At 36.3% G+C, this 27,002-nt stretch overlaps 2 protein-coding genes across 5 annotated transcripts in view; one reads left to right on the forward strand and one right to left on the reverse strand.

Annotated features, from left to right (window-relative positions):
- Positions 1 to 5,970: 5,970 nt before the first annotated feature.
- On the reverse strand, positions 5,971 to 16,981 carry tmem68 (transmembrane protein 68). Of its 2 annotated transcripts, none has more exons than XM_015600985.3 (7): positions 16,846 to 16,981; positions 13,742 to 14,127; positions 12,857 to 13,024; positions 10,861 to 11,054; positions 8,895 to 8,955; positions 8,617 to 8,756; positions 5,971 to 6,507 (listed from the first exon to the last, which is right to left on the reverse strand). In XM_015600985.3, exons 2-7 carry the CDS (start codon positions 14,067 to 14,069, stop codon positions 6,403 to 6,405), a joined length of 996 nt encoding a protein of 331 aa, XP_015456471.1. In that variant the 5' UTR covers positions 14,070 to 14,127; positions 16,846 to 16,981; the 3' UTR covers positions 5,971 to 6,402. The 2 variants fall into 2 exon arrangements, with proteins under 2 accessions (XP_015456471.1, XP_007232164.1); XM_007232102.4 differs by having other exon boundaries at positions 13,742 to 14,139.
- Positions 16,982 to 17,685: 704 nt separating this feature from the next.
- The window catches only part of tgs1 (trimethylguanosine synthase 1), a 32,721-nt gene continuing 23,404 nt past the window's right edge, over positions 17,686 to 27,002 (forward strand). Inside the window, exons 1-8 of one of the 3 annotated variants that reach the window (XM_015600987.3) lie at positions 17,686 to 17,788; positions 18,003 to 18,137; positions 18,784 to 18,848; positions 18,945 to 19,093; positions 20,216 to 20,969; positions 24,815 to 24,947; positions 25,695 to 25,781; positions 25,915 to 26,086. In XM_015600987.3, the coding sequence (XP_015456473.3) occupies positions 18,025 to 18,137; positions 18,784 to 18,848; positions 18,945 to 19,093; positions 20,216 to 20,969; positions 24,815 to 24,947; positions 25,695 to 25,781; positions 25,915 to 26,086 (1,473 nt within the window). In that variant the 5' untranslated portion in view covers positions 17,686 to 17,788; positions 18,003 to 18,024. Of the gene's footprint in view, positions 18,138 to 18,783; positions 18,849 to 18,944; positions 19,094 to 20,215; positions 20,970 to 24,814; positions 24,948 to 25,694; positions 25,782 to 25,914; positions 26,087 to 27,002 lie in introns of all 3 variants that reach the window. The other 2 variants (XM_022679144.2, XM_007232111.4) reach the window with 2 other exon arrangements.

Below are 27,002 nucleotides of genomic sequence, written 5' to 3' on the forward strand. Positions count from 1 at the left end.
AACAATCAGAAGAAGTGACGCCACTGTAGACGTCACGGACGGCACTGTTACAAGTAGCGGAATTAATAAACTGTTGACAAATGAAAAAAAAAAAAAAATCTGATGCGGAAAGTGTGATGGTACTTGTTTTTTTACTTTCATACATGTATGCAGACAAGGTGAACTTGTTACATTGAACAACATATATGGTTGTCACCATTAGAATTAGATAATTAGATGAACTAGAATGGAATAGGGCGTGAAAAAAAATACATACTGGACTCTAGGGCTGATTAGTGGTTAACACCAGAGCACGGATTTAGTACAAGCACAGTAGTTTGATGAACTTCGGCTAGATGCATTCAGTTAGGTCTGACCTAATATGATGTACAGACGTTCTCTGTGTTTCAGTTGAAATGGAAGCTCACCATAGTGAATTGCAAATGGCTATTTACCTGTAAATAAATGTATGTAAATGTACATGTTTAAAAAGAACATTCCCTTTTGAGTCCTGACTGTAAAGGGTGTCTGTTGACTAGAAGGCGATGCCACAAGAATGGCAGTTACATATGGCGTAATACAGAATAAAACTAGTGTGGTGTATGTGATGTATTAAATGAGAAAAAAAAGCAAAACGATAAAAAACTGTTCATTATTGGTCTATTGAGTAAGTTGCATTGTGTGATGAAAGTCTTAAGTGCTTAAAATGCATTGAATCTGTTACCTGATTTTATTGTAAATTGAAGAGTAAAACAAAAGAACATTACATTTTTGTATATATTGGATTTTTGTAAATTTTTATTTGATTCTAATGCAACACAAAGTACCAAATTCATTTAATAAAGTACACTGTGGTCATTTTATCCGACTCCTTGGCTCATTTCTTTCATATAAAAAAACAAATTGTTTTGTTTCGAAAATTATACAATTGGTAATCTCAAATTATTCTCAGAAATCAGAAAAACACTTTTTAAAAACTGCAAGTCATTATTTTAAGACTCTAATTAAAACATGCAAGTCAAAATGTCAAGACAATTTTATACTAAATTAAAATTATTTTCAAACAATAAATCGTCGGCAATTTTGCCATACTGTCTAACATTTGCATAATTATTTCAAAATATTAAGGTAACAGCAAATTAAAGAAATTTAGAGACACTAATATTTAAGAAAATAAGTATATAAATAAGTATATTAATTAATTATTTGGGGGGGAAAAGGTAGATGTAATTGTTGATTTTATTTATTATAGTAAATTATAGTTTATTTTAGTAATCTTCTGAATGAGCAGGGACATTTCTGCTTCTAGTGTGCTATACTAGAAAAGTACAAAAATATTTTTATGATTTATTTTGGTATAAAAACTGCTGTATCTTACATCCCTGCAGCGAACCCCAGCATTAAAAATGGAGTTTGTTCAACACAGTCAAAATTAAGGCTTGCTGAACACTATAATACGCCTGGAGGCATTCAGTCAGTATTCACTGCTATGAAGGTCTGTAATTCTGTAATTGGCTGGTGTTGCTGAAGAAATACAGAGAGAATGTGCTGCAAAATACAGTGAGAAACCAGTGACTCAAAGATTTAGCAAAAAATAATTTTAATTTTTCAGTGTTTCCACTTTTTTTTGATTTACAATTAATGCACAGAGGTTGTTCGTCAATATCAGACAGATCTGTACTGAGTAACACTAATGCCTTGCACTGCTGATATGTACACAGAAATATTCAATTCAGACATGCTAACGCTAACAGTTAATGGCAGTTACTGGGAAACAGTTAGCATGAACTTGTTTGTCCTTTGCATAATGCTATCTGACTCCTACTAACTTTCACTGACTGTTAGCGACGTTAGCATTGGCAATGGATGCCGTTATCCTTTAAAAAATGGACGGAAGATTCATGAATGACAAAGTTGACAGGAATATGTAGAAACGGGTTCAATTTGTGCCAAATGCTTTAGCTATGAGAATATATACCTGTTTATTTTGAACAATAGATGTTTATATTTATCTATAAAAACATATTTTACAACCATTGATTTTAAACATGAACAGATTTGATTCTTAGAGTTCCTAATGCTGGTCAAAACACCAAGTAACTGATCTTATTTCAGGAATGTGTAGAAATGCTGATTTGACATCTGCATTAAAATGCTGTTTACCTCATTAATGTAACAGTTAATGTATGGCATTGTTATTGTTATGCTGCCCAATCAAAGGGCAGGCTTTTAGAACTTTTAAACCAGTACCTTCTTCAACATAACATTTGGAAAAAATCAGAAAACACTGACCAAGGCCAAGCCAGAACCCTGATGTAAGCAGCACCAATCAGCAACCATATGCAAATTCTCGTTCTCCCAGTTATTATTAATAAACACTTGTAATTACTGGCTCTCATGAAAAAAAATAAAAAATACAGGGTGCATACACTTGTGGTCAGAAGATTACATACCCTCATCACACTCATTTGTACTTCATACTGTTCTTGATCTAAGGATAGAATGACTGGAAAAAAACAACCCCAAGAAGACTGTATTAACTGTTAAGCATGGTTAAGCATGATTAACATCTGGCTGTTTTGCTGCCAGTGGAACCACTGGTAGATGGAGAAATAAAGGAGGACTACTAGACTGAAGACTTCTTCAGCATGCCTTCAAACATTAAGTTGGATGGTTCAAACTTTACCTAGTTGGGTTACCTGATTTCAGCTGGACAATGACAAATCCCAAAACAAACATAAAAGGTGGTTGTGAAACATAAAGCAAGCTGACATTAACATTTTGAAATAGTCTTTCCTTAGTCCTGATCTCAAATACTTAATCTTGTGTACCAAGTTGCTGCTACCACCACCATACTTAACAGTTAGTACCATTACCTTAGTGTTATTTTTCTCTATAATAAAGATATATTCTTAAAAAGGATCAGCTCCAATAAATAACTGCAAACCCAATATTACATAATGAGAGTATAAAACTTTTAACCACAAGAGTATAATTAAAGTAAAAGTTTGGTCAAAAATATAATTCGCATAATATACAGCTCTGGGAACAAAAAAGAGGCTACTTAAAAATCATGAATTTCTTTGATTTTACCAATTTGAACTTTTTTGGAATATAATCAAGAGGAAGATGGATGATCACAAGCCATCAAACTAAGCTGAACTGCATGAATTTTTTTATGCACCAGGAGTGGCATAAAGTTATCCAAAAGCAATGTGTAAGACTGGTGGAGGAAAACCAAGATGCATGAAAACAGTGATTAAAAACAGGGTTAATCCACCAAATATTGATTTCTGAACTCTTAAAACTTAAAACATCTTTTCTTTGCATTATATGAGGTCTTAAAGCTCTGCATCTTTTTTGTTATTTCCGCCGTTTCTGATTTTCTGTAAATAAATGCTCTAAATGACAATATTTTTATTTGGAATTTGGAAGAAATGTTTATTTTAATCAAACATATACCTATGAATAGCAAAATCAGAGAAACTAATTCAAAAAAACTGAAGTGGTCTGTTAATTTTTTTAGAGCTGTATATCTTTCCTAAAATAAAATCAAACCCATTTTTGGTGTCCGAGGTTTGCTACTATAGTTCTGAGCTTGAGTTACCAGTGCTAACAAGGAACAGACCATGTTTACACCTGGTCACTTCCTGTGAGTAGTAGCTGTATCTTGATAAGATTTTAGACACATATATTTATAGTTAGAGTGTGTCTCCAGTTAGTAAAATTCCCACTTTTTATTAATGTTTTGCATGTAGTGGGGGACGTTTTGGCCATTAAATGTGTCTTGGAAAGATGGATGGGTTTACATTGCTATAACATATCGTATAACATCTTCTGAAGCGCCCCCTTGGTGTGTTGACACTTGCATTTTAATGCGAATTGACCATATCCAGATATAATCCCGATACTCAAGACACAATAAGCAACCATGTGCAAACATTTCTAAAAGCTTATGTTAGCATTTGGCTAACTGCACACCAAATGCCTTAAACTGTTTTGAGTTGTTCTCAAGCAATTTCATCTATATATGCAGACAATTAATATGGAGAAAATTGAGCTGACACTGCCTGTGAAGTAATGCTACATAATATATGTCCAGTAGTGTCAAAAATCCACATAAGCAAGTCTGTTAAATGAGTTAAATGAACAGCTCAATTCAGTCTAAGGCAGAGTGTATATAACTGTGCCAAGCTAAAGAAGCAAACCTCAGGCACCAAACATGCCTAAGCTGGTCAGATACATCTGAGGAAGGTGTTTTTGACCAAACTGTTACTTTAAAGGAATGGTCTTGTGCTTTATTTTCCACTTATCCCAGAAGTAGTTGATCATTCATGTCAAATTTAGCTTTGAGGCTAATATTGCTAGCTAACAAGTTGTATCATTATCAAGCAGTATGACCTGCTACACTGTATAGTAACTGTATTTAGACTATAGAATTTTGTTTTATTTTACACGATATGGACAATAGTATTAGGACACGTACACAGTACATCTACAGGAGCTTTGTTAAAATCTCATTTTAAATCTATTGTCATTAATATAGAGTTGGTCCTTCCATTGCAGCTTTTAGGTTTGGAACCCTGCGTGTTTTTTACAAGTTGCTGTGGGTCCTAAAAGCTTAGAATTATCACTAATCTTTTATTAACATTTGTAAAGGTAGACTGCATGGCTAGGTGCTTGATTATACATACCTGTGGCATTGGGACTAAATTAAATATTATTAAGATGTGGGTCCCACAAGCCAGAGCATCTACACATGACTGTTTTCATTTTGTAAGCTTCTATAAATGCAGGACATTAGCTTCATAGCTCCAGTTTTAAGGCTACATCCACACAAATTTGGATATTTTTTAAAAACGGACCTAATTTTGTTTTATATGTCTGTCCACACAGAGGTGAAAACGCTTGCATGAGCATACTAGGCCAGTGTAACAATCATGAGTTGAATTTTCTGACCGTGTGAGGCTAAATTCAAAAATTGAAACTGGGTGTAAAACTTTTCATTTCATTTTTGTCAATCAGATATAGTAAAATCTTTTTTTTTCAATCTTCTTTTTTTATTTAATTTTATTTCCAAAGAGGATTTTTTAGATTTTTTTTTTTCATATTTAAACAAATATCTGATGGTATGATTTTGTTACAAGATGCAAAAATGGAAAAGTCATAAAATTGGTTAAAAAATACTTTCCATTCATTTTTTTGTAAGCTGCATTTATTTATATGTTGATACCTGAATTCTAGAGGTGCTGTGTGTAGATGCTGTAGTTTGTGGTAGTAGACTTACCTAGTTCACTTTTTAGGGAGTGAGAAGGTGTTTTAAATTTAGCCATAAACACGCATGTGTTCTGATGTCAGCTTTTCCTTTTAGATCTGTTTCGCACACGTTTCGCAAAATGTTTTTGTGTAAAAGTGAGGCAAAAATAAAGACAAATCTTTCATTTAAAAAATGAAAAGAACCCCCCCCCCCCCAAAAAAAAAAAAAAAAAACAGGTGTGTGGATGGGCCCTAAAAAACAGGCTAAACATGATCAGAAACTTGTCATAGCTGACTGGAAACACCTGCACCAGTGGTCTTCATCTACTGTATGCTGTTGAAAAACTACCACTATCATTGGAGTCCAAGCCAAACCACCCTACCTGACCCTACCTAATAATTTCAGTAGCTCCTTCAGATGTTCTTTATTGGCTGTAAGTGGTTGAGTTATATTTGGGTTGAGGTAAAAAGTTGTAGGGTGGTCCATGTCCAGAGTGGACATGTGGACACCAGTGATCTAGGATAAGTGGAAAATGACATAATTTCAGCTTGTTGCTGACCAAACCTTCCATTTAAGAAAATAAATGTACTGTTCAATCAGCCAGTTTGATCTGTACTGCATTTTTCAAGCGAGTTATACTCTAACTGTTGTCCATGCTGAACAGTTTTCAAGCATTTCCTTTCTTTTCAAATCTCTTTCCAACACAAAGTAACCAAAAGGCCTCTTGGAACCCGTTTTTCTTTTTTTTTGGCAGTGGTCCTTCAAACAGATCAAAGTGTGCAAATAAGTCACGGATTAAAAAAACATAACACACACACAAAAAAAAGAGCACACACAAGGAGAAACCACACATTCTTGCACTTCACATGCACACGAGACTAGAAACCAGACCAGACACGATACAGACACCATTATTAGATATGCCATTTTCCGTGACATTTGCTGATAATTACGTGCCACACAAAGGTCAATATCTCAGTATCAGTAACATCAAACTATCATACGGCGATGATATAGATTAGTTCCATAATACTTCCAGTTTCCGGTTAAATCATGCTGGGAATAAAACTTTTTGAAGTTCAGAAGCCTGAGAGAAAGCGCTGTGCTGTTCCTCTTTGGGCCTGCTCTGGAATTGCCGTAGAAGAATCCGAGGAAAACTCTGCGCGCTATTCCACTTTGGGCCTGGTGTGGATTCGCTCCAGCAGGGCCCGCAGGATGTTGCCAGGAACCTTTTGGTGTCTGTCGATAAGTGCTTGAACTGCTGCCTGCACCTGAATGAAAGATCGGATTAGGGGAAAGCTTCAATGAAGGACCACCTGAATATTTCATGAAGGTTCTTCTAAGGCAGTGGTCAGCTCTATGTTTTCACAGCGGGCACGACCTCATCCTTGCATTGACTGAAGGCGCTCTACCATTAATGGATGCCTCCTTTAATATGAATATAGTACCATGGGGTTCTTTATTGTCAGTGTTATGCAAAAAAAAAAAAAAAAAAAAAAACTTGTATCTTTATTCTTGATTATTTTCTCTTTTGACATACCGTGAATCTGGCAGTAGTTATTTAGAGTCAATACTTAGACAGCTGTGTCACTCAGGAGCCCCTTGTTTATTCAGCTGACTTGTAAAAAAAAGGCGTAGTTATCATTTCTACGTTCTTGCTTATCATACTATTATCTGCATTACAGAACTGGAGAAGCAGGCAATAAAACATTTGTGAGAATTGTACAATGCTGTGTACCTGCATCATGCTTCTTTTACTTCAGTTGCTGTTCTGTATCTGTTAGCTTGTCCAGAAATGTGTGTGTGTGCATGTCCTTTAGTGCTGCAGTTAGACTTCTTAAATGTAGATGAAGCCTATGAGTCTTAGTAGAGCAAAAGCTGGTATTTGCACTCTGGGTGCTCCTTCCCAATCCACGGTCACAAACATTGGTTCAATTCCCTTCCTGGCCAAGCATACATACATGAGGATAGATTCCTAACTTGACATTCTCATACCTATGTAACATAATTCAAATGCACATCACTAAAGTGACTTACAGGCTAACGGGCATCTCCGCCTCTCACTAGGGCTGCAACTAATGCTTATTTTGATAGTCGACTAATCTGATGATTATTTCCTTTGTTTAGTTGATTAGTCAGAGATCTGCCATGTTTCTGCCATGTCCTCCATCTCTAAAAACGATAGAAACAGCTGAACATGAGATTCAAAAGGCATTTAAATATCTGGATGTTGTTTAAATGTGAAAAGTACTGATATTTAGTAAGAAAATATCTAATCTGTTTTGGAACTTTGGAGACACAGACTAAGTTGAGTGTAAACTGTTTAAGTGAGCTATTTACCCATCTCCCATTGCGCTTCTCTCCCCAGCACTTTGTGTAATGCGGAACTGTTACAAAGTAACGATGAGCCGACAATGAAATTTGTAGTCGACAAATTTAAATAATCAACATTGTCGATTACATCGACTAATCGTTGCAGCCCTACCTCTCACCAGAGCCACACTCAAATATATTCTTTGCTGTGCTCTGGAAAGTATTTTAGTTGTCCAGAAACTGCTGGTAAGATTCACCACCATGCCCCAGTGGGAGATAATGGCTCTCTTTGTGGGCTGTCAAAGTCCCAGAGCCTTAGAAATGATATATTCACCAGACAGATATATGTCAGCAACTTTCCTTTCTCATCTCTTCAGAAGCTTAGACTGTGGAGGACATAATGTGCTGCTGGTTCAGACCTTTTAATACACTTCACATTGCTGGCCAGGTTTCAGATCAAACAGACCTGGACGTAATCAGATCTGGGTATACTTATTGTTGGAGTATCTACAGAGGCAACATTTCTACATTTAACAAAATTTTGCATGATGATTTGAAAGCAATCACATTAAATCTAGTAGCACTGTGCGATTAGGCTGGTTGCCAGAATGCTAACTCTATGGTAGCGATGCTGGTCGATATCTCTAGCCAGCATGCTTGTGCTGTAGTAGTGATGGTAGACGATAGTAGATGTACTAGATGCCGTAGTTGTAAAAGCTCACACTACTCCATTCCACGTTTAGTTAGCATGCTCTGTTTTGCAAGATAGCATGCTAACTTTCTAATGCTGTAAAATGAGGTCATGGATATCTAATAATTAGCAGCTAGCCAATAATTATTTTGAAATGCTGTGCACTTTCTTTCATGGATTTTGCTACACAGCGAATAGAAAAGACAGTGCAACTTAGCTTAGCTTAGCTTAGACACAAAATGGTACATACATAGTAACACGGGCATAGTAACCATTTGGATCTTAAATGGAAAAGCAGCCGTGGACACCCTCTGTTGTCTTACCTGACCTGAAGGAAAGGGAGAAAGGAGCATTACATTTGCATAAGGATCCATACCTTTTCTGCCAGCTCTGCTGCAGTCAGTTTGGGGTCATAAGGAATGGGGTCGCCTAAATAAGTGCGGAATTTGACAGGAAATCCCCCATACACAGGTGCAATCGGCAGCCGAAACCTTTCATACAACCATCTGAAAAACTCTGGCGGGAGACAAACAAGCAGTCTTCTGTTAGAGAGTGAAATTACACAATTAATCAACAATACCGTGCTTGATAAACTCATTATAGTGGATTCCTTTATGTAATGACTTGTAAAATATGCTTCAGTGCAGGACTTACTTAGCGTTCCCAGGGAGCGGAATCCCTCCCGGACGTTTTGAGTAAACATGGGAATAATTGGCTGAAAGGAAACGAAAGATGACTCTCAGTTTATTGGCAGATGTGAGCCCTAACTAGATTGGTCACAATCCGTCTTGCAAACAAGGGGGTATATAGGCATTTTGAGAGATTTAGAGAGCTTCTAGTTGTCCCAGCAGCTGCTTAACATAAGTCGCTTAGGGCAAAAAGCCCCAGATGACCTTTCAAAAAATCGCAAGCTTATTTTCATTTGTTTTGTTTTGCTCTGGAACGTGTACAGGCTGGGCCAGACTCTCTGGTATTGGCTGGATTATCCCTTGCTGTCTTTAATTGAGCAAGGACACAGGTCAATCCAGCTGGGAAACCAAATAACAGTATAAAGTGATGTTTGTGTTTTTTGGAATGGCTGTACGGTATGTGACTTCGAGAGTGGCTGCTTAGAAGAACAGCTGAGCCATAAATCTAATTTAGACATGAGTAACCTGATCCCAAAAGTAGTCAATCAAACATGTCCAAAGATATTTTGTGGGGTTTTCTTTTTCATTTGTATACATGATTCGGCTCAACAGCATAACACAAAAAAGCTGAGTCTTTGCACTTTGCAGCAAAGATGAGCCAAGGATCTCTAATTTGTCAACAAATGCATGAGGGAATTATTGCAATGATAAAAACAATGTTGCTTTAGGAAAGATTGGAATGGATTTGCCTATTTTTCCCTTTACACTGCAAAACATTATTAAACATCTTACTGAATCTGGAGAAACTAAAAATTCTACTGTGGCTTTGTGTGTTCCAGCAGACTAAGGCGCTGCCACTATGATCGGAGAATTTACCGCTTCAAATCCCGCTTCGAGTCATGCTCCTTGCCATTAGCAGCGGGAGTCAGAGAGAGCACAATTGACCATGCTTTCTCTGGGTGAGTAGATGGCGCTCTCTCCCCACATCACTCCTACGGTGATTCTGTTAGCTGATGCATCAGAGTTGGGTTGCTGTGCTTCCCTCTGAGTGAACTGGTTACCCAGTAATGCTACTACATTGGCAGTTCAAAAAGAGACGTGGCTGACTTCACATGTATCGTAGAAGGCATGTGCTAGTGTTCTCCCTCCTCGTGTTGGTGGCATAACTAGTGATAGTGGGAGTCTTAGTGAGTGGGTTAGGTAAATGGGGAAGAAAATTAGAAAATAAAACAAAAAAACAAAAACTGTGAACTATGAAAACAGCAGCCTTATGTTAACCATGTCTAGAAGCGGCATTGACTTTTCTGGGCTCAAAGGCATCTGGGTTGTACAATCACAGAGTGGCAATGTGTACTGTGGTCAGATTAATCAGTATTCTAGATATTGATAAAGAAATGAAGGCTCTTTGTGTCAGTACACTTCTACGATTAAAGAATTAACTGCACTCTAAAAAAACAGAGGCATGATATGTGTACTTTTTTGTACTCAAAAGGTACACTCTTTATAATTGTACCCTTAAAAGGTACAATATTGGTCTTTTCAGGGCCAGATATGTTCCCTCTGAAGTACAAAGTCATTCCTAACAGCAATAAGTACATATTTGTACCATTTAACCATCCAAAAGGTACATTCAGTATTCTGTATGACTGTACTAATAAACGATATATATTTAAATTATACATTTTTTATTTGAAAGGCTAACAATTTTGGATCATCAAGTTTTTGAGCCATATTTAGTTGATGATAATGTGTATAATCTTTATAATCTTTACTGGTACAAAAAAACATGGGTACAAAAAAAGAACTTTCACTGAAAGGTACTTTTTAGTATCTCAATATAAGGTACAGCCCCAGCAACAAGCTTTGTACTCTTTTAAGTACAAATCTGTACTTATTTTTCTTAGTGTGTGTGGAAATAGTGACTTGGGTCAGAAGCACTGCTTTAAACACTACATAGAAATCCATCAACGAACAATGGAATGGAAACATACCACTTTGGAATCAATGGCCACTTGTGCAAAGCCCTTGCGTTTCCCCCAGACCAGGGGGTACGTCTCGTCACTGAAAAGGGCTTCCCGTACACCTCCCGGGGAGATGCCCAGCAGGTGGCCGCTGCGCAGGGCTTTTACACACTCCTCCTGAGGCCCGTGGATCACACTGAATACCTCCAAAAGCAGCTTAAATCCTGTAGTACAAAGAAAGGGAGGTGGGTCAGTAAATATTTGCAAGCAAGGTCAGGCTAACTGGTCGATGCGAGATTTTGGTCAATGTCAGCCAGAACAGCTTTTGTAATGTTATGTAACTATTAGGTCTGCTGCCCTACTCTGGGTAATTCTACCATTTCAGTGGTTAGTGGGGTATGAATGTTGATACATGATTTAACATGATTTAAGTGCTGTTAAAACTTTATTGAAGATACCGCTGACCGTAACACTAGTGTTATTACAACTTTACTAAAGACACCACTAATCCCAACACTAGTGCTTTTAGACCTTTACAGAGAACTCCACTTATCATAACACTAATGCTACTAATGCTACATTTCTGAGAACCTTATTCACAGTAACACCAGTGCTGTTACAACTTTACACAAGGCACCACTGACTATTACCCTAGTGCTGTTACGTACATCCTTTCTAAAAATATAATTAATAATTATTATATTATACTCTTACTCTTTACTGATGTCACCAATGGCCGTTACATCAAAGCTGTTACAAAAAAACAATATTTCTAGTAACACCAACAACTTCGCTGATGTTATCAATAACTCTGATGCTGTCAGAACTTTACTGAGAAAATGACTGACACCAACACCAATGCTGGCATGTCTCTAGTACTATAGACAACACTGACTGTAACACTAGTGCTTGCTGTTACACCTTTACTAAAGACACCAATGACTGTAGCATTAGTACTGTTAGTTAAACTTTTAATTTGGTCAAATTGTTCATAAATAAAATAGGAGATTTTACTACACATTGAAAAATCAATTCAAGTAGTATTTTAAATTATTAATATTTTAAACCATTTTAAAAACTCTATAATTTAAGTTGAACAAAGGAGCACTGACAATTATTCAGGGTTCATACTACTTTTAATCAAAACAGTTCCACAATTTTTTCATGACATTTTAATGCCTTTAAGGCAGATTTTCATGACCATATGATTTTTAAAACAGTGCAGACATGGACAATAAAACAAAAGATCAAATAAATAATAATAAAATGTATGTCCGATCTTGAGATCTCCATTGTGTATAGGGCTAAATTACTGAATTGACTCTGAGCTGACGTGTTTGTTGCTCAAAATAGATTTTCTTCATCGAAAAACACAAAGACAAAGATTTATACACCAAATTTCCATGACTTTCCCAAAACTTTCTGGTTTTTTTTATTTTTCAAAAACTTATCAAGGCCTGGAAATATCTATTCTAAATTTCATGACTTTTACATATTTTTCATGACCGTATGAACCCTGTTCTATAAAGTCACTGCTGTGACAGTTTACATTTCATGCACAACAAGATAAAAAGTATCAATAATAGACAAAATAAAACAATACAAGGACCTCAATTGCTGTGGTTTATTCTTAATGTGAGCTCATGTTCATGGCTTTAAAGTCGTGGGACAATGTTTGTTACCACAGCAGTTGAATGACCCACTTATAATAGAAGTCATTGAGCAGGTGCAGAAACATCTGTCCACTGACTTCTATTATAAGTGCGTTTTGGGTCAATATGTTCTCTGCTCTTTTCCGAGAACAGGAAAATAACTGTCTGTGTAAAACAACCATATAGTACGCAAGCAATGAGATAAGGTTAAAATAGTACTTTGCTTTTAATTTGAATGAATACAGTTTACTACCACTACTCTGCAGCACACACTGAAATAGCTTCAGGGATTGGAACTGAGCCACAGTGAATTATTAAGGGTATTTGAGCATAAGATTGTTACAACACTCTAGATTGGGAACTAATCTGTTTACCTGGGACCTTGAACAAGAAGTGATCAGCAACCGAGTGACAGGTGCGGCCCTTCTGTATGATGAGACTCGCCAGGAAGTAGTAGTAGTCGATAGGGATCGCTCCATGGTAGTAGACGATGAGGGCAGGGCCTTCGTCTGGGATCTTTTCTAGACCATGGATTTCGTAACCTGTTCCACAAAAACATCACTATTATTTCCAATGGCAAAGAATGTAAGTGTGGATTTCTGGATGTTAACAATAATAATATTATTTTGTTAATAAAGGGCTGTGTATTGACTGTGTATTGTAGAACTTGGTGAGATCACCATATACGTATCACAATGCAAGATTCGATATATGTTGTGATACTGTAAGGAAGGCGATATATTGCAATTGTTTCAATTAAAATTTAGGAGAAAAAAAATGTCATAGTATAAAAACACATCATATTTATAAAATCTCAATAAAATGGTAGCTTACTTGTTATACAATCAAACCAGCAGGATCTATCGACAGAGTACAACACTGCCTTTTAGTGATCTGTGTTTAAACACAACACAAAATAAACTAGAATCTGCCACTAAGCATTATATGTTAAACTAATAATTAGAAATCTGTACTTTGTACTTTGTGTTTTTAAATATCGAAACAGTATTGCAAAACAAAAAAACAGTAATACGATACAATATCGATATTTTCTTACACTGCTATTTGCTATAACCAGTTTTTAGACTAACACTGATGTCTTTACATACTGGAGAACTAAACAATGCATGTTACATTTATATAAACTGAACTGAATCCTTTTGTATTAGGCTTGGATTTAATCATATCAGATCAGTAATTAATCAAAAAGAAAAAACTGAAGGCCACTCCTCCTCCTCTCTCAGCCACACATTACACACCATGCCATATGGCACCATGGCCGTCCCACAGAGTGGCCAGAGTCTTCCTCGCCCCGTCCCACAGGTTATAGGAGTAGGCTTCCCTCAGCTGGTTCTTGCGTTTATATACGTGGAGGAAGAGGATGGACAGGTAGAGGAAGATGACTATGAGGAAAGGCAGGATAAAGACGATGGCCAGCGGGGTAAAGACCCAGAGTAAGTACTCCAGGAAGCTGAGGTAGTCTTCTAGATTTCCCAGGCCAGCCCAGTCCTCCCAGGCCAACAGCAGACAGGTGAGAACACCCACAGATCCATTCCCTGACCAGCAAGACTCATTCTCATCAGACATGCTGCTTCAGTAGGTCCCTCTCCCAGTGGCAGCCAGGTCGAACAAGGGCACCTCCTGCCTACAGGCAGACCTAGGGTTCACAGAAAGCAAAAAAACATTGGCTACAAAGAAGCAGAGAACATTTAGAGACCACAAAGACCTTTGTGACTATCATATTACCAATAATTAGGCCTTTAGTTGTCATCGAAAAGCTATGTTGGTTCAATAAGCAGCCCAGTTGGCAAAGGTGCTTAACTGGAGTGAGATTTGCCACCTTTTCTGAGAAGAATGCAGCTCGATTCCAAAAATGAATGTGACTGGAATCAACGAGAAAAACTCTACTCTACCTTTCTGAAATGAACAAACTGCATAAAAAAAAATATTTTAAATGTAAACCAGACAGAACAATATATACAGAAATGGAACAAACAAAAATTTAGGTTTCATTATATTTAATCTAGATGTTAATGGATTTGCTTTAAATAAATTATTTTCAATTAGTCAATTAACCAATGACAACCAATTCATCCATAATTCTAAAGGGGATTTGTGCTCCTGTACCAAACCACATAGTTTTATACTTTACACACTACATTAACAAACACACTTCTTATGGTGGTGCACTTAAAAGTGTATAATACACTATTAGTTTTACTACTACACTGGATGTGCAACTTTAAAATATAAAAAAGATAGCTGTAAGTTTTTTTTTTGTTTTAAAATTGTAAAATTAGACATTTGCTCAGTATTCCCACATTGGTGCATCCCTACATGTGTCTGTAAACAGTGATAATGTTGATTGCATAAACAAGTTGGCCCAGCCATAGTATGTTAAAATTTGTTGCTGATGTTTTTTTTGTGTCTTTATTTTAAGGCTGTGTTTACTTTTTATCTAATAAGATCAGTGGGAACTGAAGACATGGATATTTAATGGGCAGGGTTTAAACACAAAATCTACTAATCTAAACTTTACCATGGAAACTATTTGTAAGAATATAAGAGTTTTGTCCTATAGTATACTGTGTTTTAGTTTTATCAAATAAATAGTTAGCATTTTATCTTATTCAATATTTAGCAGGATCAATATGCTATCCAGTTTTACTTTATGATCTCTGGTTAATTTGTTTGAGTGATTTATATGTAACCATGGGTAAAAAAAAATCATATGAATTTGAAACATCACTGTGTGAATATGTTTCTTTGTTTGTAAGTTAGCTTAGCCACTGCATTCCAAAACCCTGTTTTCTCTGGAAGATCCTTTAAATAAACTGGCAAAGCTATTTTTGTACTGGGACTCATTTTTGTTTGTTTATGTTGTATCACACCAGCTACAACATACATCAGGATCTCATTTGACTACATTTTTCATTCATTCATTAAAAAATTTAATTCATTAAAAACTGATCAAGTATTGCACAACAAAATATCACAATATTTTTGATATTATATTGATATTTTCAGACATACTGTGACTGGGTGACTGGGTGAAGGACAGAAGTATAAAATATTCTCTCTGTCTGAGGTCTTTGTTTTCCTACACATTGTTCTTGCCTATCTAAAAAATAAAAGATGTGCACTAGGGCCCTGGAAAGATGGTCCACAAACTCTTTTTCACATGTGCATCAACTAAACAGCTTAAAGCCTGTATTTTTATATCTTTATATTAACTACAATTTAAAAAGTATTGAACACTGAACATTTTTTTAATTCCAGTAGACAAACCAACCAAGCACAATATTGTATAAAACTTTTAAAAATGTCGTCTTGAAACTTATTCAGGTCAGTGTAACGTTTAGCAGTTTCATTTTCTGACTGTATCAAGCTAAATTTAAAAACTTAAAAAAACTTTTTTTTTTCTTTTTTTTCAGGAGAGTGAAGAAGAAATGCGTTTTCATCCCATTTTTTAATTAGACAGTTTTTCATTTCAGCCTTTGGCAAAAATAATTTCAAGAAAAATTAAAAGCTGACTCTGACTCTCGATTTTCAGATTTTTAATTTCTGTATCTTGTAACACAAATCTGATGGTATAATGCAAAATGCAAAAATGGAAAAATCAGAAAATAAAGATTTTTTTCATTTTTCCTGAAAATCCAATTATGAGGTGCAGAGATTAATATAACAAAAAATGGAAAAACGGATGAAAACTTATTTTTAAATTTTCTATTTTTGCATTTAGCTTTGAACAGTCAATAAAATAAAACCTTAAACGTTACACTGACCCATTCAGCCAAACACATTAAAAAACATATATGTTTTTATCTTTTGCCACGTAATTTAGATTGACGAACAGTGTCTACATTTTTTATTTTTAATAACATCGATAGGACTGGCAAGCTAGCACTCTGTGTCAAAATGTACTAAGTGAATATCAACACTGTTAACACTATCTAAACTATTTTAAACAGGCGTGGGTTGGATTATTTTATTCAGTGTCAAATTTCGAGAGAAAAAAAAAACAAACAAACAAAAAGAGCCGGTTTAGCTAGTTGAGTTATCTAGATAACACAGTGGCTCTTATCTCTCTATCTGGCTCACTGTCAGGTATAAAGCTTGCTTTAGCTTCTTTTCCAAAAATATTTCGTTCCACCTTAAATGGGTCAGCTGTTCCACTCTGGTACCTGAACAGGGAGCAGAACCGCTATCGCCACCAACACGGTTTAGGGTGGAACGGAGAATTAGAATAAGAAGCACTTAATACTGAAGGTCTCAGCTGACAGGTCTCAGCCAAAACACAGACCTCCTCCACCTGCACCTCCAACACAGAGCAGCGCACAGCACGATTATCCGCTTTACTCACCTCACGGACTCTTATTATTTCTCCTTCATAGCTGAATTAGCCTTTACTACATGGTGCTGCTGCATCAATAATAAAAGTCACACAAGTGCTTTTGGGCTTCGGCTACAGCCTTCTTCTCCTTCCTGCTTACCCGGCTTTCTTTACGTACGAAGACAGGAATTTCAAAATAAAAGTATTTGAGTGAAAGTAATAATTGAATTGAGGTTTAGTATAATTTTGTTTAAAAACAGGCCAGGATTTTTGTCAATTGTCTGCCTGACATTACACCATTAAATCTTAAGTATTTTAATTCAAGCATTACATAAAAGCATTCATGTTTAAAAAAGGAACATTACTGAAAAGCACATTTGTAATTATAATTGAAAATATAAATATATAAAAATATTTAAGTAAATCTGCTTATGTCAAAATATAATAAATAAATCATAGAATTGGCTCTTTTCTGAACTTAATTGTAAAATAAAGATTTTCCTAAATACAAATCAAACAGTTAATGTCCTTCAAACTTTTAGTTTCATTTGGGTTGATTCCTGTTACTGATCTGGAATTATTAAGTGGAGTAGAAAGTGAACAGACAAAATCCAGCCTAAGTTTCCTGTAGAAGATTTCAAGGCCTCGAATTTTAAGAATGAAAATAAGTTGTTTTACTGCAGAAATAGTGGTTTTGTATCACCTACACCTGTAGCTTGAAATCGGCTCAAGGTATGTTAATAGATTAAAGCTTTAGACATTATTTACTTTTTTCCATATTTTTTAAATGTAATTTAATGGGTTTTTTTTTTATTACAATTATTGGAATTTGTGAGAGCTGGGGCTTTTAATTTGTCGAGTGTTCTAAAACATGTGGGTCTCTACACTGAGCGCTACACGCACGTTTAGATGTTTGTGTTTATTTTATTTTAGTGTTGTTTTAATATGTCCGACTCATAGCTAGTTAACCTAGGTTTGTAGATTACGTTTTTTTTCTATTTAGCTTGATGCTAATGCTGCTATTTTGTTCCGCGCATAAGAAATTAAGCAGTTAGATAATCAGAAGCCGTGATAAATGCTGATAGATAACTAGGTTAGATAGGTTAGCTAGCTTAGCTAGATGTAGACTAAATACTTTAACTAAGATAATTTAGCGGATCACTGTCATCCCCTTCCTTCCTCCACAGGTTTTTTTGTTGCTCAGTGTTGATGATGGTTAATTATGGGAAATTTCAGGCTGTTCCCATAGCTGATATATTTTTCCACCACGGTGTATTAGACGAGATGACCATACACTGCCTGTGTTCCAGAGCTTTTGTCAAGTAAGCCCCTTAATCAATTAATCAGTCAGCTGTTTAAACTATTTATCTAGCTAACCTAACTGTTATTTATTTGTTTTTACTTTACTTGTGTGTTTTCAGCCATTTAGAGCCATTTGCATTCAGAGCAACTTGTCAGCTATTATATAGGATAATTAGCTGGTTAGTAAGCTTGGATGCTGTAACTAAAACAAATTTACACGTTTAATGTTCTCTAGCTATATTATCTAGCTAAAATAAATAGTATATTTTGGTATATGTTGTGTTTTATTATTAGAAAATGAAACATGATTGCAATTTTGAAAATTGTCAAAAGGTAGTCTTATGACTTAGAAACAGTGTTAGAAACAGTCTTACCTAATTATAAGGCTGTGACAACTTAGTTCATACTGTAGATAGAGCAACATTTAGACAACATTGTAGCAGCAGTGTTGTAAGACAGTAGACAATGTTGTGACTACTTTGTATCTCAGCTGGGAGGGTTGATATTGTAATTTGTGCTTTTCTTATATATATATATATTGTATATTTATCAACAAAATAGTAGAAAATATCTGTCTGGTCGTCTTTTTAATTTAAGACATATATCTACCAATACTGTGATTGGTCTAACATTAATATCATTTAATAACATCCTTATCTTTTACAGTGATCGAGAACTGTATCGGTCTGATTTTAGATCCCTGCAGGCTCTAACAGACAGCAGACAGAATGGTATGCCATTTCAACCTAAGGCTTTCTGTGTGCTTGATAGAATCCATTCTTGGATATCCTTTATTTGTGAATTGAATTTCTATTTCCACTGTTCAGATTTAACAGACAATGTTGAGGATGTTGATGATGAGGGATATAGCCACTCTGAAGATGAGGAGGATGTGGAAATGGATGAAGAGATGCTCCTTATGGCAAGTTTGGGTCTGCCGGTAGCGTTTGCCAGCTCATCTGCGCAGAGGAAAGCGGTAAGTGTTTATCTGATGTGTTTGGGCATCATATGACATAGGGCTGTAAGATAAATCTTTTTTTACTTTCTATATTTATTTTATATAATTACTGCAAGAAACTTATACTGTATTACCTGCATGGAACAACAAAGGGAGCACCTCACACAGCAACCTCAAACTGTACTCATGTTCTGTAAGGAGGCTGGAGCTGGAGCGAGGCAGAGTAAGGTTGAAGTCCACAATGAATGCACACGTAGAAAGATAAAATTTTCATTGTAAATCATCATAGAACAGCAACGTGTATCTCTTCTCTTCTTCACATGAGCTTGGAGATCCTTCACAAGCATGTGAACTTCTTGTACATGCAGCCCCAAAACTGCAGTTCCAGTTGTTTGTCAAGATGATGAATCCAAAATGCAAAACCAGTCTTACACACTGCTTTTGGATCACTTTATGCCTCTCCTGGTGCAAAAATTTAAGCAGTTCTGCTTGGTTTGAGATCATCCATCTTCCTCTTGATTATATTCCAGAGGTTTTCAATTTGATAAAATTAAAGAAACTGGTCTCTTATTTTTTCAGAGCTGTATATTCTAACATTTAAAGAAAACTGATTTAAGAAATACTAAATTTTCACTAGGTGTCTGTACAAATTAAAGATGCAACATGTCATGATAATAACTAATGCACCCAGTGTATTCAGTACTTGGGTAAAATAACTAGGGATGCTTTGGCAACCGAAACTTGGTAGTAGACAACTGAATTGTAATTTGATCACCCCTAATTTGAGCCTGATCGTATCTTCAGTTTTATGTCGACAGGAGGAGAGTGAAAGCAATGCCTGATTAACATGATTATTAAGAATACTTAAGAATTGGAACATTGGATTTGTGAAACAATATATAAAAATCCTAAATTAAGTAAACACAATGTAAAACATCTGTTTTTGTATTTGTTGTCATTAATCATGCTTGTATTACACTATGGGCAATATTGAGGTCAGCAAAATAATTTGAGGTTATGTCCACATTTATATGATAAGTCGATAATTATCATGACCGGTCTAGTTGTTGCATGAAAATGCATAAAAGTTCTCTCTTAATTGTGAATGATTGAATGAATGATGTGTTTTTTTTTGCTTAGAACAAGTGGACTGGCTACTCTCCGCACAGAGGGACAAAGAAAATTAGCGATGACCACGATGAGATGCTCTCTGACCAGCAGGAGCCACAGCTGGAGGCAAGATTGGAGCCTCAGCTGGAGCCAGTCTCCGATAAGAGAGATCAGGAGGAGGAAAAAGAGGAGGAACAGGTTCTTACAGAGATGCTGCAAGAAACCCCTGCTGACCCAGAGTCTGCTGTCTCTGAGGAACCATGGCAGAAGTACTGGCAGCTGCATGGAGAGAGCCTGCTGTGGGCTGGTTGGGTGGAGAAACACCCCCAGTTCTCTAGTGAGGAGGCTGTGGCTCCATGGGACTGTCCCGAGTGGAAGGAGGCCTGGGACGAGCACAGCAGCCAGGCATACCTCTGTTACTGGGAGCAGTTCCACTACTGGGCTGCTCAGGGCTGGACTGCAGATGAGTCCTGCAGTTTGACTGAAGCTGCTGATGATTCTGTTTGTGATAATGGACAGCATGAACTGTGTGGCGGAAAAGAACTGGAGCTAGAAAAGAATGAGCCGTCCTCTGACTGTGGGGATCAGACCTCAGGGATGCTAGAGTGTGCACCAGAAGTAAGTTCCCCCAACATTGCTGAACGTTTTGATGCTCTAAACATACAAACAAGTGAATGTGATCTTAACGACAGCCGGCAGAGCTTGGATTGTTATTGCGCAGATGAACCCAGTGATGGCGGTGACCGGAAAAGGCTATCATCCTCAGGCAACGTCAGCAGAGATGGTGAGTTTCTTAATTTGCTGTTCATATTTAATGCACAGTAATGCTGGTACAATATCAGTATCAACAGATTGGTGAAACAGGTTATCTCCATCGGTTTACATTTCAGCATTATTTTAGAATAATATTTAAAAATGAATGTTGCAGCTGAAGTGATTAAACTCCTTTTACAGGTTATTTGTTAAGGATATAGTGGTGTTTGAGCTGGGCTTTGTGTGTTCTAATTTTGCCACATCATTTTAAGTTAAAATTAAGTTTTTAATAAGAAACTGCCCATTGAGAAGATTACTCCAGCCTGATTGAAACAAAAGGGTGAGGTTTTCTTTTAGAAACACAAATTAGTTAAAGCTCCACTAGGTAGGATTGAGATTTTGTGCTTGCGGGCTCCCCCTACAGTTTCAGGCGGATTAGTTTCTCTTTCTCATTTTCTGGCTTTCACAGACATATTCGGTCTCTTTCCAGCTTCTGCCAGAGTGTCTGTATGTTAGTTTGTAAAGAATGAACCAGTAGTCCTTGTAGAACTGTTAGAACTAAAGGTCGGAAAGCAGGTCGCAGTTCTCGTGAGCGTTGGTCGCTGCCGCCTCGGAAAACAGAGTCTGGTTTGAGCTCAGAGGAGCTCCGGCACAGACACGAGAGCAACGCTATTCCTCCTATTACACCTCAATGGAGCGCTGCAGTGAGTTTCGGGCTGTAATTTTACTTCTCTAAAAAATCAAAGATCAAGAAAATCCTACCTAGTGCTGCTTTAAAGAGTTATTAAGGCCTCAATACAACTAAACCTGCCTTTTAGTTCAGCAAAAACTAAAACCAACGTAATTAAAATACTGAGATCACAGATGATGAATGGGGTATATTTCTTAATTCTGACATCCTCAACATGTGATTAATATTATTAACCTGTTACTGTTGTTTTATATTTATTTCACATAACAGTTGAAAGTTTTTACGTAAGATTTTACACAAAAATGATGCCACCTATTTCTAGTTATTTAAACACATTGTTTCTAACACAGATTAATCACATCACCATGTTTGTCTGCACACCCTTAATTCACTGCTGATATATGGATTAAACTCTTTCCCTTCCTCTTTCTTATGAGAAGGCGCTCTCTCTCTCTCTCTCTTTCTCTCTCTCACTTACACACACACACACACACAAACGCTTGCATGTTTCCTTGTTTTCTTTCCAAGTACTTGAAGGTGGAATATAGAGCTAGAGTTTATTTTCTTCATTAAATCTCTCAATTATTTTTCTCCCCATCCCAAAAAATAAGTGCCAGCTTTTCAGTTATTTGATCATAATTTTAATCATGATTAATCCTTCTTTCTTCTTGTGATTCATTTTTACCTCTAATATAAATATTTATAATGCCAATTTTACACTGAATCATTTATTTGCATTTAAAAAAAAACATTATTAAGAGCTTACAATGAAGAAAATTTCTTTTGTCATAAATTAGATTTTTTTTTTTTTCGATTGACACCACTAATCAATATTATTAATCTACAGTGAAAATAAAGATCAGGTTAAACATTATAGTTTTACCAGGCTATCAGAGTTTATGATCTGACTCACTGGCTATTTTATTTAACCTGGTTATTAATCTCTATAAAACCATTTGTATTATGCAAGTTTTAGTTTTTATTTTCTCTATTTACTCATTGTTCTAACACCACAGTACATCAGCTCATAGTGCCTGGTCATAAAGGTCTTATTTTAGATTAGCTGTGCGTCAGTCATGTTAGACATCATCACTTCTGACATGGGTTTGATTGCTGGCCTCTGGCAGTGCTCGTGATGAGATGACCTGTGATGGAGAAATGTCACTGGGTTTTTTGCTGCGTTTGCAGTGATAGAAGCAGAAAGCTCTGTACTGTACACCAGCCTGAACAGTGCTGGGCATCCTGGCACCTTCAGAAAAAGCAGGTTTGATTCCTGACAGCCAACAGCTCTCGTTCTGCTTCAGAATTGCCTGTTGTTGCATATTTTATTCACCTTATCAAAAGATGTCAGGCTTGGTGTGAAAGAAGCATGTGACATGGGCCTATGCAGTTTTAATAACTCTGTTCCTGTTGGTGCATGTGTTTGAGAGGTAGAATAAGAGGCAGAGAGAGATGGAAAGTGAGAACATGACAGACTGTGGATGCAGGAATTGACAGTGGGTAACTCTCACTCTGTGTGAGGCGATGAAGATGGTTCTATCAATATAATTTGCCTTTTTACATTTCATCCAAACACTGTGTAACAACACATTTTTCAAGATTTACCTGTAAATTAATACATTATTTCAAATATAGACCAAGTTTAAGCCTTACTTTAAAGTAATTTTTGTTAATTTAATACAAAATCTTTTGAAGATTTAATAATTTAGTATTATATATAATAAAAATAATATTAAGCTGTCCATGAATTACACTCAGTCATCTTAGGAAAACCTTGATCTTTTAAGAAAATAACTTTTAATATTAGTCACATCACAACCATAATGCTGTTTTATTGTCAACTGACTGTGAAGACACAATGAACAATATTAATAACAATCATCATTTCTCATAGTGTCTCCACACGTAGCTGAGGTAAAGTTTAAGGTGTCCATCCTTTCATGGCGAAATATCTTGGTAATTAAAATAAATGCAGGACATAAAAATGTATCTTTGAAGCAGAACGAGGTCCACATGCTACATCAAATCAAATGCCAGTTCTCGCTTAAATATTCCACCCTGTTGTTGTCCACGTGTCATTGTCCACCCCGTTGTGCAGCTTTACATTACAGTGTAGGTGCATGCATGACAGGAAACTTAAAGTGATTAAGCTGGAGAATATGATTTTTGTGTAGTTTAAAGTTTTGATTAATAGTCAAAGTCAAATTTTGAAGACCAAAAGACACAATATTCTGATAACCCCCTATGATTTTCACAATGTGGAAGATACAGACAGAATCACACAACTAAGACATAAAAATGTCAGATCTAAAATGTCAGATCTAAAATGTTCATAATGGTTTTTGATATAAAGATACAAATGCACAGAATAAAGTACCGGTGGGTATAGGAATGGAATAATATAGAATTTCTATCTGCATTGGCCAATTTGGCCGACATTTCATACTGATATTTGCTGACAAATTTATTGTATGTTGAAAAAGGACCAAGCAACACTGGTAATACCACTACAGCTGTCCGACACTGGCTGCATTACTTTAAAATCCGTTGATTCGAGATCCTTTTTTTTTTTTTTTATAAAAGATGGTTTAAAGATTAGGTCTATGTAAGGACCAGTAAACTTTCAGTAAAGTTTCTCCAGCGCTGCAGCTAATTGCAGCGGCATTGGCTAATCGCAGTGCTAGCGCTTTTGGCGTTCAGAGGGGAGTATATTGCTAGCCTATACTGTAGCCTGCCTAAATGCGGCTGGCTATCACTGCTAACCGGGGCTGCCTAAGCGCTTGCTAACCATAGCTAGCACTCAGCCCTGGCTTACTGTTAATAAATATAAGTGCTTTAGCCACTCATGACAGAAATCTGTGTAGATTAATATCCAGCGCTCGTTTGACTTTGAAAGAAAAGTGGTTGTTTTTGTTTTGTTTAAAAGACAAAATTACTGTTTCATTTTTTCAGATCCGATCAAAACCGTCAGACTTGCTTGCCTCATGTATTTTAACAACACAAAGATGCAGTTCTACAATTTAGTAAACAACATCTATTAATATTGTAATAATCAAAATGTATTTTAAGTAATACTATGCCATTTGCTAAAGTGCTATTGTGCTATTCAGTGTAAAAATGTTAAAACATGAATATTGGGGGGTGGCTAAGATAATCTAAAATTTGGTATCTGCTTAATGTTTCAGAGGACAATAAGAAACCAGACTGTAAATCTACAACTAATCAAAATGACCAGCCACGGAGGAGTGAATCTAACGAAGGAGATGAGAGTGATGACGATGATCCACCAAATGGGAGAAGAGCAAAAATGAAAAGAAGGTAAACCTCCTAAGCTAATTGACTTACGCTTTGATCTAACGTTGAGCTAACGTTGCTAGCTAATACTGAAAAAAATCAAGAGCATTATTGGGATTATACTGTATGTATAAGTACATATTGCTATGTACTGTTTCCATCATGTATTTTTTTTGTCAGTTTTAGCCATGTTAGCATTGTAGTCAGTAAAGTATTTCTTAAAAACTCACTTATGACTTTTAGTTATTGGATGATAGTTTTGCTTCAGTCTAAGCACAAGCCTTTAGCTACATTGTTGATGCACATTGCTAATTTTGAGTCCTCAAGTCCTCCAGAGTCTTAAGCTTTTATTTTTTTTAGCCTGCTAACATTGCTAATAATGAAAGGAAAAACATTTTATAGACTAGCTTATAAATTTCTGTCTCTAGATGTACAGAGCTGATAGAGACATACCCCAAAAGTGTTGATATAGGAGAGGCTGTCATACTTTTCAGATTCTTATTGAATAAAAATAATAAAACATAAAATGTTCAAGTGATATGAATACTTTTGCAAGCCATTGTAGCTTGTTTTTAAAATGTAACTTTTAGTTTTTGCACTTTTTTAGGTACTCACATAAATGGGTAATATTGTTTATAGCAAACACAAGCTGGAAGGTAGTTGTTTACAATTCAGTTTTCACTGAATTTACTGAATCTTAGTGTGAATTTTAACCATGCTCACATGTTATTGGTTGAATTCTGCTTCGAATGCCTCTATCTGCTCTCACAGCCATGAGCTGGATGTTGAGGAGCTCGCTCAGATGCCTGCAGAGGAGGCGTGGGAAACTCTAGGCCTCAAACGTGGCCCACAGCTCAAGTAAGACCCCCAGTGACACACACTCACACATACATTTATCTTCAGAGCCTGGCACTGGTGCTGAAGTTCTTTGAAGATAGTGTCTGTGTGTGTGTGTGTGTGTGTGTGTGTGTGTGTGCGCGCGCCATTGCAGGTTCACGAGCGTTCTGAAGTTCCGTCAGACTCCAGGCCGGCGCTGGGGCAGTCAGAGCGGAGCAGGCTGGAGACCCTCAGGACGGAAAGCTGCCTGTAAGATCAACAAACACATTTTCTTCACTGAGGATGGAGAGACCACAGAGCCCAAGATCAGCCAAACTCTGCAGAAAGTGAGAAGCTTCTTTTTTTGTTTTTTTCTTTTCTTTTTCAGGAATATAAAGTAAAGGGCAAATATATGACATCATTTCAGTGGGGGGGGGAAATAATTTATTTGGGCACAATACATCTTACTTCCTTTTAGCAACAAGATGTTCTAAGTGCCTCTCTAGCACTGGTATATGCCTAATATTAGTTATGGTGCTAACTTATCCTTCTTTATCTGCTCCAGTGAGTCCTATTCTATTAGCAGTGCTTCTTTTCAGAGAATCAGGTGGGTAGGTAGGCCCTCCCCCTCATCCCTATTACATAGCGCAGTGTTAGTTGGTGCAGGTTCTTATTAGCTGATGTGATGGAAAACTGGGGGTTAGTGTTCTACTCCAAGCATTTTGAGCTGTAGTAAGGTAAATTTCTTCTTGTCTTAGTATCAGTACCCTTCTAGGTTGGTAGCATTATGTCTAATAGAAGACATAATGCTAGAGGGAGGACATATTGGTAATAACCCCCCAAACAATAGTCAATATTAAAAACAATAAATGAATTTGCTTGCTGAAAACATTTGATAAACATTGTATTACTGCAATATATTCATTAGTACCCTCTAACCAAATAGAAAAATTGCCTTTTTTTTACCAAAGCTACACCTGTGTTTTTTTTTTTTTTATTACAACTCTGGAAAAATTAAGAGACCGCTTTAGTTTCTGAATCAGTTTTTTCTGATTTTGCTATTTATAGGTATATGTTTGAGTAAAACTAACATTTTATTCTATAAACTTGTATTTTAGAGGATTTATTTGCAGAAAATGAGAAATGGCTGAAATAACAAAAACGTAAAATGCAGAGCTTTCAGACCTCAAATAAGGCAAAGAAAACAAGATCATATTCATAATGTTTTAAGAGATCCGAAATCAATGTTAAGTTGAATAACCC

The sequence above is a fragment of the Astyanax mexicanus genome, chromosome 4 (assembly GCF_023375975.1).
Source record: "Astyanax mexicanus isolate ESR-SI-001 chromosome 4, AstMex3_surface, whole genome shotgun sequence".
Lineage (NCBI taxonomy): Eukaryota > Metazoa > Chordata > Actinopteri > Characiformes > Acestrorhamphidae > Astyanax > Astyanax mexicanus.